The sequence below is a fragment of the Haliotis cracherodii genome, unplaced genomic scaffold, assembly GCF_022045235.1.
Source record: "Haliotis cracherodii isolate W230 unplaced genomic scaffold, xgHalCrac1.p SCAF_2, whole genome shotgun sequence".
Lineage (NCBI taxonomy): Eukaryota > Metazoa > Mollusca > Gastropoda > Lepetellida > Haliotidae > Haliotis > Haliotis cracherodii.
Window position 1 is genome coordinate 51,513,189 of NW_027266275.1, and position 12,194 is coordinate 51,525,382.

The 12,194-nt window shown below is 44.7% G+C and overlaps 1 protein-coding gene across 1 annotated transcript in view; it reads right to left on the reverse strand.

Moving 5' to 3' along the window:
- The window catches only part of LOC139468197 (diacylglycerol kinase epsilon-like), a 68,534-nt gene that overhangs the window by 25,290 nt on the left and 31,050 nt on the right, over positions 1 to 12,194 (reverse strand). Inside the window, exon 7 of the mRNA XM_071250009.1 lies at positions 5,999 to 6,070. Coding sequence (XP_071106110.1) covers positions 5,999 to 6,070 — 72 coding nt within the window. The remainder of the gene's footprint in view (positions 1 to 5,998; positions 6,071 to 12,194) is intronic.

Consider the following 12,194-nt stretch of genomic DNA (forward strand, 5'->3'; position numbering starts at 1 on the left):
TAAACAGGTTCAGTTCTCATAAGATCGGTGGTTACATCTATCGGAAGGCTGTATGAAGGCTTCTACCATATTCACACAAATAAGTGACAGGGCAAAGGGGAGGTGCATTAGGAGACTGGAAGTTCAATAATTGTAGCATTTGTCTTGAGGTACTTTATAGTGACTACACAAATGGTTTTTCATTACACTGCAATCAGCAACATATCAGCTGTAGTTTGGGTTTGCAATGATAGAATGTGGGCAACGCAAACCATGGGTTGGTAGAGTGAGTAAGATCCACACTGTCTGTCAGTGATCTACAGTCGAGGTGTTATACAGAATTGTCTTCATGGACCTTCCAAGTACTAGTCACTTCATGGACCTTCCAAGTACTAGTCACTTCATGGACCTTCCAAGTACTAGTCATTTCACGGACCTTCCAAGTACTAGTCACTTCATGGACCTTCAAAGTACTAGCCACTTCACAGACCTTCCAAGTACTAGCCACTCCACGGACATTCCAAGTACTAGTCACTTCATGGACCTTCCAGGTACTAGTCACTTCATGGACCTTCCAAGTACTAGTCACTTCATAGACCTTCCAAGTACTAGTCACTTCATGGACCTTCCAAGTACTAGTCACTTCATGGACATTCCAAGTACTAGTCACTTCATGGACGTTCCAAGTACTAGTCACTTCATGGACGTTCCAAGTACTAGTCACTTCATGGACCTTCCAAGTACTAGTCACTTCACGGACCTTCCAAGAACTAGTCACTTCATGGACCTTCCAAGTACAAGTCAAACTCAGCAGCCATTGTGACCAGTGAATACCCGTTACAGAAGGTAATTATGATGTGCTCATTCCATCATGTAAATCCAGTAAAGTAACAGTGCAGGACACTTAAGATGTGTACAATACGGTACAGGTTTATCTCATGGGTCACCTCGTTTAATTAAAAACCTTAAGTCAAGTGATGAGATGCCCACTACAGATGAGAGACTTGGTGCCGATGGACATCAGACCTTGAGAGGAACACACCACTGCCTATACTATACATGTCTTATCTTGTTACCATCACACATTGAAATCTCTTTAGGAAGAATATTTACAAACAGCTTGAAAACATATTCCCAATTTGTGAGATGTCAAGAGAGGAGCTATCAGCTTTCACTGAAAGTCAACTCGGTCAACATAATGGTATTAAACAGACAAGTGTGAAGCACACAGGGACACAGTTGTGAAGGGATAATGATGTTACATGCCTAATCTACTACATAGACGCAGCTCATCACATGCAAGAACAATGCATTATTTTTATTATAGAAACGATTCCTCCAATTGGAAAAGAATCCAAGAAGTAGTTTTAAAGTTATAGATCGTGCAAATGTTGAAGAAAAAATATTTCTAAGTTCAAAACATGAAAAGAAATCATATTGTATTCAGAAATTTCACATATCAAAATGAAACTTTGCAGTGCACCTCTCCTAATAGTATAGAAAGTGGTCCTTAAATTTGAAAAGAATCCATGAAGTAGTTCTCAGTTACAGGTCGCACAAATGTTGAAGTAAAAAATAACATTCTAAGTTCAAAACATGGAAAAAATCATATTTTCTCAGAAAATCCACATGTCAAAATCAAACTTTGCACTGCACCCCTCCTATTGGTATAGAAAGTGTTCGGCAAGTTTAAAAAGAATCTATGACGTAGTTTTCAAGTGAAAGGTTGCACGCAAAAATGTCCTTGGAAGGACTGACAGAAGGACAGATGGAATGCCTTGGCAGAACTATATACCTGGACCTTTCATGACGGTGGTGTAATAAATGGGCTAATGCTGTCTTGTCATGTTTGATCTGAAAGGCTGAAAACGTTCATCACCAGTTGAGATTCCTGTTTAGAATTAAACATGCATTGTTATCTCCTATTGACCTTCAGTGTCATTGGCTCATAGTGCATACTACACTGTTTCAAAACACATTTAGCTTTCATAGCATTATCAAGTCTAGAATTGAAGTAATGTTGAGATGCTGAAATCTCTGAAACTTCAATAAGTGAACTGGATGATTCAAAATTAAAAAATATCTGACCTCATTTCAGACTGTTTTAAATCATTTGTGATAAATGGAATTCATAAACCCTGTTCTTGGTTATAAACGGACATGGAGAATAAATCCAGTTACATCATTCTTTAATCCTTGGTACAATTTGTCATATTTTATTTCCTATTTACCATAAATTCATCACACTATGTGCAGCAAGAATGTCAAGACTGATCAATCACTGGTATACTGTTAATGAAGGAAGGTTCACACGGTGCAGTGGTTGTCCTGATAAATGTTATTAGGCCCAAATGTGTTATTAATGATAAAGCAACCCCACTATGGGTACCCCCTCTTCCATGTAAACACAGCGACAGCCTTGCCTGAGTCTGGGAACTCCCTGGCCCCACACTCTCATACATGCAGTTGTCATAAACGCAGCCTTTCTCACACTCACTGCCTGTGATGGAAACTGCAAAAATGAAAAATCAGAAATATAAAAACCTGGAATTTTCTGCCTGTTTGTTTTCTTGCTGGCTAATGGAGGGAGAGATTTACGAGCAACCTGATCGGGGCAGGGGGAGATGAAACAGCCCGCTCGCTCAACACCACCCAATGTCCTCCAGATGATACATGCACGGAGTCCATGCCAGGAAGGTACTCAACATGGTAAAGGAGTGGTACAAGTGTGATACAAAAGACTACAGCTTTGGTACAGCCTTGATAAAGCCATGCTGCAGCTGAGAGAACAGCTGTGGTACAGCAATAATACAACCATCACACAGCCATGGTACAACCATCACACAGCCTTGGTACAACCATCACACAGCCTTGGTACAACCATCACACAGCCATGGTACAACCATCACACAGCCTTGGTACAACCATCACACAACCATCACACAGCCTTGGTACAACCATCACACAGCCTTGGTACAACCATCACACAGCCTTGGTACAACCATCACACAGCCATGGTACAACCATCACACAGCCATGGTACAACCATCACACAGCCTTGGTACAACCATCACACAGCCATGGTACAACCATCACACAGCCATGGTACAACCATCACACAGCCTTGGTACAACCATCACACAGCCATGGTACAATCATCACACAGCCATGGTACAAACATCACACAGCCATGGTACAAACATCACACAGCCATGGTACAACCATCACACAGCCATGGTACAACCATCACACAGCCTTGGTACAACCATCACACAGCCATGGTACAACCATCACACAGCCATGGTACAACCATCACACAGCCTTGGTACAACCATCACACAGCCATGGTACAACCATCACACAGCCATGGTACAACCATCACACAGCCATGGTACAACCTTCACAAAGCCATGGTGCAACCTTCACACAGCCTTGGTACAACCATCACACAGCCATGGTACAACCATCACACAGCCATGGCACAACCATGGTACAACCATCACACAGCGATGGTACAACCATCAAACAGAAATGGTACAACCATCACACAGCCTTGGTACAACCATCACACAGCCTTGGTACAACCATCACACAGCCATGGTACAACCATCACACAGCCATCACACAGCCATGGTACAACCATCACACACCCATGGTACAACCATCACACAGCCTTGGTACAACCATCACACAGCCATGGTACAACCATCACACAGCCATCACACAGCCTTGGTACAACCATCACACAGCCTTGGTACAACCATCACACAGCCATGGTACAACCACCACACAGCCATCACACAGCCGTGGTACAGCAGTGATACTGACAAGGGGGTGATGGTGGTTGCACCTGTGGATGGGGTCACACCAGCGTAATGTGTTGCAGTGCTTGCACCTGGTTAAAAATGATTGTGGATAGTGTGTGATACCAATTAACAGATAGTATTGGGCATAAACTGAGACAATGCTTTGTTCCACTGGATAAGGTTGATAGAGGTGTAGTATTCTGGACAGCATGGAAAAGGGTAGGTGTGACAGCGTAGGATAGTGTTAGATAGTATGAGGCAGTGGGGGATTGTTAGGGATAGAATTTGATAGTATGGGATAGTAAGGAATTGTGTTGGAAAGTGTGAACCAGGGTTGGAGATACCTGGGAACAGTGTGCGGTGGGGAATGGTACAGAGAAGACATAACCAACAACATCGGTGGCATGCCAAACACCAGTGTCTACACATGAGTAGGAACAGGCCATGCTTACTGCTTCAAAGAAAGGATGTTTATTCCTGACACCCATGAGAGAGGCATTTTACAATAACGGGGAATGAGACAATAAATATAGGAAATGGGTTGTTCCTGTCATATGATGCCCAGCTTGAGGCTGGTTGATGTCCCCTGCATGACTTCCTTACTCCATGTGTTACATACACAACAGGTGATAGCCATACCACGTGACAAGTCACACCCTAAATGACAAGGATCAGCCTCAGCGTCCATCAATAGCACATGTTTGTTTTGTTTTGTTTTTTTTGTTTAACGCCACACTCAGCAATATTACAGATGTATGATGGCGGTCTGTAAATAATCAAATCTGGACCAGACAGCCTAGTGATTGACATCATGAGCATCGATCAACGCAATTGGGATACAATGACATGCGTCAACCAAGTCAGCGAGCCAGACCACCTAATCCTATTAGTCGCCTCTTACGACAAGCATAGTTGCCTTTTACGGCAAGCATGGGGTGCTGAAGACCTATTCTACCCCGGATCTTCACAGGTGAGTCACTGAGATCGTCCAACACCATGTAGTATAAGGACATGTCTGCTGAGACATTCACAATGTTAGCAAAATTCACAAGAAATTATTTGGTCATAATTAGGGAAAAAGTGTCTGGGATTAAAACAATGACCACAGAAACCTAGCATCTGAGGGACACAACTATGCATAGCATGATATAGCATTAAAACCTTCACTCCAATCCACACACACTGATCAGTAACAAGGATACTTAATCCACCTCAATCACAAGAAGCAAACTCACTACCATCAATAAAAAGTGAGAACACCCTCAATAAAAGTTAATCAAAAGAAACACCTTTAACTCCCTCAATGATGATCAAATGTTCATACATCCCACCAACCAAGGCTATATTTCAGTTATACAATAACCACTGGTTTAGTTCTCCAGTGCGGCAGTGCCGTCTCTATGATACAGGGTATTCCTCTGTTTCAGGTACGGTCAGAACACAAGCAGGTGTTGCCCCAACTACTCCAAAGGTAAATTATCTGGATAGATAAAAGACGTCATTATTCTCCAATATATAAACTCACTCGCCTCGCCTGGCCTGCACATGTACAATGTGAATGGCCCATTGTCCATTCTTATCAAGTTCCTCATTCACATACATACACAGGTGTGAACACTTCGAGCTACAGTGTGCCTGTGTCACAAATGATGTACTATAGAGAGTATGTGAGCTGAACACTGGACATCCTCAACAACAACGTCCACTTCACTCCATCAATGTGGCAATGAGCCCACATTTTAACTGAACATAGTCTGCGACTGTGCACTGTTAATTGGTAATGACATTTTCAGTATGCATCAGCACCGAAAGATGGTTTACTGAAATATATTAATTCTGCTTCATGTGGACCTTCAAATACATACCTTGTGTTCAAAAATTATATGGACACAAATTGATTAACAAATCACTTATAGAGCTTTCACAGACACCAATTACAAGTAATTCTACGAGAGAGAGGGTATTAACACTGCTTTGAACAGGATTTCAGTAAGGTCACAGCATGTCAGCTTAATGTTGGAGAAAAGCCCCAAGTGAGACAGGTCTAAGACATCTGTCTCCCACTTGCGTGAAATCCACAAGCAGTGGTATGGTGCTGATAAACCAAGAATGATGCTTATTCAGGATTCAAACCTGCATCAGGGATGCAACCCTCCATTGTGGTGCCTTACAGGGCCACTGTGTCCCAGATTTGTCCAACTATTTATCCTCACCCTCATCTTCTTGTTGAGCTGCTTGCACTCCCTCTCCAGAACGTCCTTGGTGCCGTATGTGAAGTACGCAAACTGAAACACAGCAACTGCACATTAGCATCGCAGAAAACTCTTAGTCAATATCCAACGTCACCACTCTCACTGCATTAACACCTGTCAAAGTTTACACATGGTACAAGCTGACATGTATTACGAATTCTGATGACAATGTTATCAAAGTCATGTCTATGATCGACACTGATAGATTGGGATTTATAACCTGGAACAAAATTTTGGCTCTGGGAATACCACAGTGAAACAATAGCTGTGATTAAATTTGTAGAATCTGGGCCATAATTTGTTTACAAAGTAATGTCAGTGAATACAATCCAAGGAGGAGGACACTGTTGCAAGCTCATCCATGAGGATAAATATATGTTCTAAAATTTATATAAACCTTTTTGAAAACAACCAGAAACTGTATTTTAATAATCTGGTGACAAATCAACTTGTGGTAACTTCTTGCATTCTTCCTGCTTCACCAGACTGAAACTAGATGACGTTTCATCTAAACAAACAACATGGTTGCCATGGCATATGTCCCATGTAACATGGATGACAGGGTGGAGCTCTGCAGATTACATCAGTGATAACAGTCAGCCACATCCAGGAGAAGTTGCTGCAACACATCTCCTCACAGACACACAGACAGACAGCTTCACCTCTGCCAGCCACAGACACAGACAGACAGCTTCACCTCTGCCAGCCACAGACACAGACAGACAGCTTCACCTCTGCCAGCCACAGACACACAGACAGACAGCTTCACCTCTGCCAGCCACAGACACACAGACAGTCAGCTTCACCTCTGCCAGCCAGACACACAGACAGACAGCTTCACCTCTGCCAGCCACAGACACACAGACAGACAGCTTAACCTCTGCCAGCCACAGACACACAGACAGTCAGCTTCACCTCTGCCAGCCACAGACACACAGACAGTCAGCTTCACCTCTGCCAGCCACAGACACACAGACAGACAGCTTCACCTCTGCCAGCCACAGACACACAGACAGACAGCTTCACCTCTGCCAGCCACAGACACAGACAGACAGCTTCACCTCTGCCAGCCACAGACACACAGACAGACAGCTTCACCTCTGCCAGCCACAGACACACAGACAGTCAGCTTCACCTCTGCCAGCCACAGACACACAGACAGTCAGCTTCACCTCTGCCAGCCACAGACACACAGACAGACAACTTCACCTCTGCCAGCCACAGACACACAGACACACAGCTTCACCTCTGCCAGCCACAGACACACAGACAGTCAGCTTCACCTCTGCCAGCCACAGACACACAGACAGTCAGCTTCACCTCTGCCAGCCACAGACACACAGACAGACAGCTTCACCTCTGCCAGCCACAGACACACAGACAGACAGCTTCACCTCTGCCAGCCACAGACACACAGACAGACAGCTTCACCTCTGCCAGCCACAGACACACAGACAGTCAGCTTCACCTCTGCCAGCCACAGACACACAGACAGACAGCTTCACCTCTGCCAGCCACAGACACACAGACAGTCAGCTTCCCCTCTGCCAGCCACAGACACACAGACAGACAGCTTCACCTCTGCCAGCCACAGACACACGGACAGACAGCTTCACCTCTGCCAGCCACAGACACACAGACAGACAGCTTCACCTCTGCCAGCCACAGACACACAGACAGTCAGCTTCACCTCTGCCAGCCACAGACACACGGACAGACAGCTTCACCTCTGCCAGCCACAGACACACAGACAGTCAGCTTCACCTCTGCCAGCCACAGACACACGGACAGTCAGCTTCACCTCTGCCAGCCACAGACACACAGACAGTCAGCTTCACCTCTGCCAGCCACAGACACACAGACAGTCAGCTTCACCTCTGCCAGCCACAGACACACAGACAGACAGCTTCACCTCTGCCAGCCACAGACACAGACAGACAGCTTCACCTCTGCCAGCCACAGACACACGGACAGTCAGCTTCACCTCTGCCAGCCACAGACACAGACAGACAGCTTCACCTCTGCCAGCCACAGACACACAGACAGACAGCTTCACCTCTGCCAGCCACAGACACACAGACAGTCAGCTTCACCTCTGCCAGCCACAGACACACAGACAGTCAGCTTCACCTCTGCCAGCCACAGCCACACATACAGACAGCTTCACCTCTGCCAGCCACAGACACACAGACAGACAGCTTCAACTCTGCCAGCCACAGACACACAGACAGACAGCTTCACCTCTGCCAGCCACAGACACACAGACAGACAGCTTCACCTCTGCCAGCCACAGACACACAGACAGTCAGCTTCACCTCTGCCAGCCACAGACACAGACAGACAGCTTCACCTCTGCCAGCCACAGACACACGGACAGTCAGCTTCACCTCTGCCAGCCACAGACACACAGACACACAGCTTCACCTCTGCCAGCCACAGACACACAGACAGTCAGCTTCACCTCTGCCAGCCACAGACACACTGCAACATGCTTGACTCCTCGGCTCTGCAGCCCTTCCACAAACATTACAAAGTTACATCAGTTTTTCTCTCATGAGAAAATTTCAGCTTCTCTCTTTTTCAGCCATTGATGAAAAAAGGTCTTGGGAATCAGAAAGCTGTCTGGTTTCTACTCGGCTGGGCGGCGTTTTATTGCCTTGTTATGTGCCCCAAACTATACCAAAGTTCCCCATCCTCCTTTATACTAGGGAATGAATGCTACACTACAGGCCACCATGACATGTCATTCAGCTGGTACAGAGTAGAGTAGATGAATGACATGTCATCGTGGTTGGTACAGAGTAGAGTAGATGAATGACATGTCATCGTGGTTGGTACAGAGTAGAGTAGATGAATGACATGTCATCGTGGTTGGTACAGAGTAGAGTAGATGAATGACATGTCATCGTGGTTGGTACAGAGTAGAGTAGATGAATGACATGTCATCCTGGCTGGTACAGAGTAGAGTAGGTGAATGACATGTCATCCTGGTTGGTACAGAGTAGAGTAGGTGAATGACATGTCATCCTGGCTGGTACAGAGTGGGTGAATGACATGTCATCCTGGCTGGTACAGAGTAGAGTAGATGAATGACATGTCATCCTGGCTGGTACAGAGTAGAGTAGGTGAATGACATGTCATCCTGGCTGGTACAGAGTAGAGTAGGTGAATGACATGTCATTCTGGTTGGTACAGAGTAGATGAATGACATGTCATCGTGGTTGGTACAGAGTAGAGTAGATGAATGACATCTCATCCTGGCTGGTACAGAGTAGAGTAGGTGAATGACATGTCATCCTGGCTGGTACAGAGTAGATGAATGACATGTCATCCTGGCTGGTACAGAGTAGAGTAGGTGAATGACATGTCATCCTGGTTGGTACAGAGTAGAGTAGATGAATGACATGTCATCCTGGCTGGTACAGAGTAGAGTAGATGAATGACATGTCATCCTGGCTGGTACAGAGTAGAGTAGGTGAATGACATGTCATCCTGGCTGGTACAGAGTAGAGTAGGTGAATGACATGTCATCCTGGCTGGTACAGAGTAGAGTAGGTGAATGACATGTCATCCTGGCTGGTACAGAGTAGAGTAGATGAATGACATGTCATCCTGGCTGGTACAGAGTAGAGTAGATGAATGACATGTCATCGTGGTTGGTACAGAGTAGAGTAGGTGAATGACATGTCATCCTGGCTGGTACAGAGTAGAGTAGATGAATGACATGTCATCCTGGCTGGTACAGAGTAGAGTAGGTGAATGACATGTCATCCTGGTTGGTACAGAGTAGAGTAGATGAATGACATGTCATCCTGGCTGGTACAGAGTAGAGTAGATGAATGACATGTCATCCTGGCTGGTACAGAGTAGAGTAGATGAATGACATGTCATCGTGGTTGGTACAGAGTAGAGTAGGTGAATGACATGTCATCCTGGCTGGTACAGAGTAGAGTAGGTGAATGACATGTCATCCTGGCTGGTACAGAGTAGAGTAGATGAATGACATGTCATCCTGGCTGGTACAGAGTAGAGTAGATGAATGACATGTCATCGTGGTTGGTACAGAGTAGAGTAGGTGAATGACATGTCATCCTGGCTGGTACAGAGTAGATGAATGACATGTCATCCTGGCTGGTACAGAGTAGAGTAGGTGAATGACATGTCATCCTGGTTGGTACAGAGTAGAGTAGGTGAATGACATGTCATCCTGGCTGGTACAGAGTAGAGTAGGTGAATGACATGTCATCCTGGCTGGTACAGAGTAGAGTAGGTGAATGACATGTCATCCTGGCTGGTACAGAGTAGAGTAGGTGAATGACATGTCATCCTGGCTGGTACAGAGTGGGTGAATGACATGTCATCCTGGTTGGTACAGAGTAGAGTAGGTGAATGACATGTCATCCTGGCTGGTACAGAGTAGAGTAGGTGAATGACATGTCATCCTGGCTGGTACAGAGTAGAGTAGGTGAATGACATGTCATCCTGGCTGGTACAGAGTAGAGTAGGTGAATGACATGTCATCCTGGCTGGTACAGAGTAGAGTAGGTGAATGACATGTCATCCTGGCTGGTACAGAGTGGGTGAATGACATGTCATCCTGGTTGGTACAGAGTAGAGTAGGTGAATGACATGTCATCCTGGCTGGTACAGAGTAGAGTAGGTGAATGACATGTCATCCTGGCTGGTACAGAGTAGAGTAGGTGAATGACATGTCATCCTGGCTGGTACAGAGTAGAGTAGGTGAATGACATGTCATCCTGGCTGGTACAGAGTAGGTGAATGACATGTCATCCTGGCTGGTACAGAGTAGAGTAGGTGAATGACATGTCATCCTGGCTGGTACAGAGTGGGTGAATGACATGTCATCCTGGCTGGTACAGAGTAGAGTAGGTGAATGACATGTCATCCTGGCTGGTACAGAGTGGGTGAATGACATGTCAAAAGAATTAAGTTTTAACATAAAAACGTTCTGTTGCATCCCATCGGTTACCCGATGTACATGCGGTAGACTACTATGACATACCATCAACTAAGATAGTCAGTGAATATCTAACATTCCATTGGCACATTTTCAGGAATTCTTAGAATGGCAAGGACACAAATAAGTGCAGAATGTGTGCTAAGTGTCTGACAGCAAGTGTTGAGGTCACTCAGTACAGTGGTTGCATGCAGCAATGTACAGTAGAACCTGCCATCATCCATTACACCATCTTCCACCAGGGACGCCACTAAAAAAGTCTCTCATCACTGGCATACATTGGAAAGCAACAGGTCATGTGAACAGTTGTCTCCCTTGCCTAGCAGCTGGTTTAGAAATAGGGTTTTTTGTTCTCATAGCAATATTAAACAGCTCTCGCACAGCGTTCACTCCTAATTCGGGTTTGGCCAGCTTGTTGTTTTCTGTCATGGTCCACTGCGGAGACCACTGTCATCTTCTTCTTTATAACACTACCACTCTACATGGGGAATTCTCACATTTGATGTGCAGATCTGTCAGCAGCGTTAGAAATTGGCACTAGTCCTGTAGTCCTTACCAAACTGTCCAATAGTAAAGGTATCCTAAGGACTAAAGTACTCACGGAAATGAAAAAAAACTGTTTTTCGACCTCAGATCTTAAATTATTGCAGTTAATATACAAAATATGTAAATATTCATACAACTAAATTAGTACTAATTGGGCCGTGGCACAAATACAGCATATTAAATGTTTTTATGCCTTTTACACGTAAAAGTGTGTAAAATTGTGAATAAAACAGACTTTTGTGAAACAGGGCATAACCAAGTGTAAGTAGATCAAGGTGACCTATGACACCTTGACAACAGGTGAGAACAGGTGCGTAATGCCTATAGTCTGTTTCTGCTATGTCAATTTGGACTTAGTTTTATTTTTGAATGTTGAAAGTGCCGACAAATTACCTCCTGTAAAGTACATTTTGTATTGTTCACTGAGATCAAACTAGCAAATCCAGACTAGTACTTTTCGAGTTGTTTTGTTATTTCGTATTTACAGCTACGTAACACTTTGTGTCGATTTTTAAATTGAGAAAAACATTTTTTTTTTATTTCCGTGAGTACTTTAGTAGAAATTGGCACATTTTAAGGGTTTGCCTATATGTTATCATTATAAGGACTAGTGAACAAAAACTGTTAGTTTCT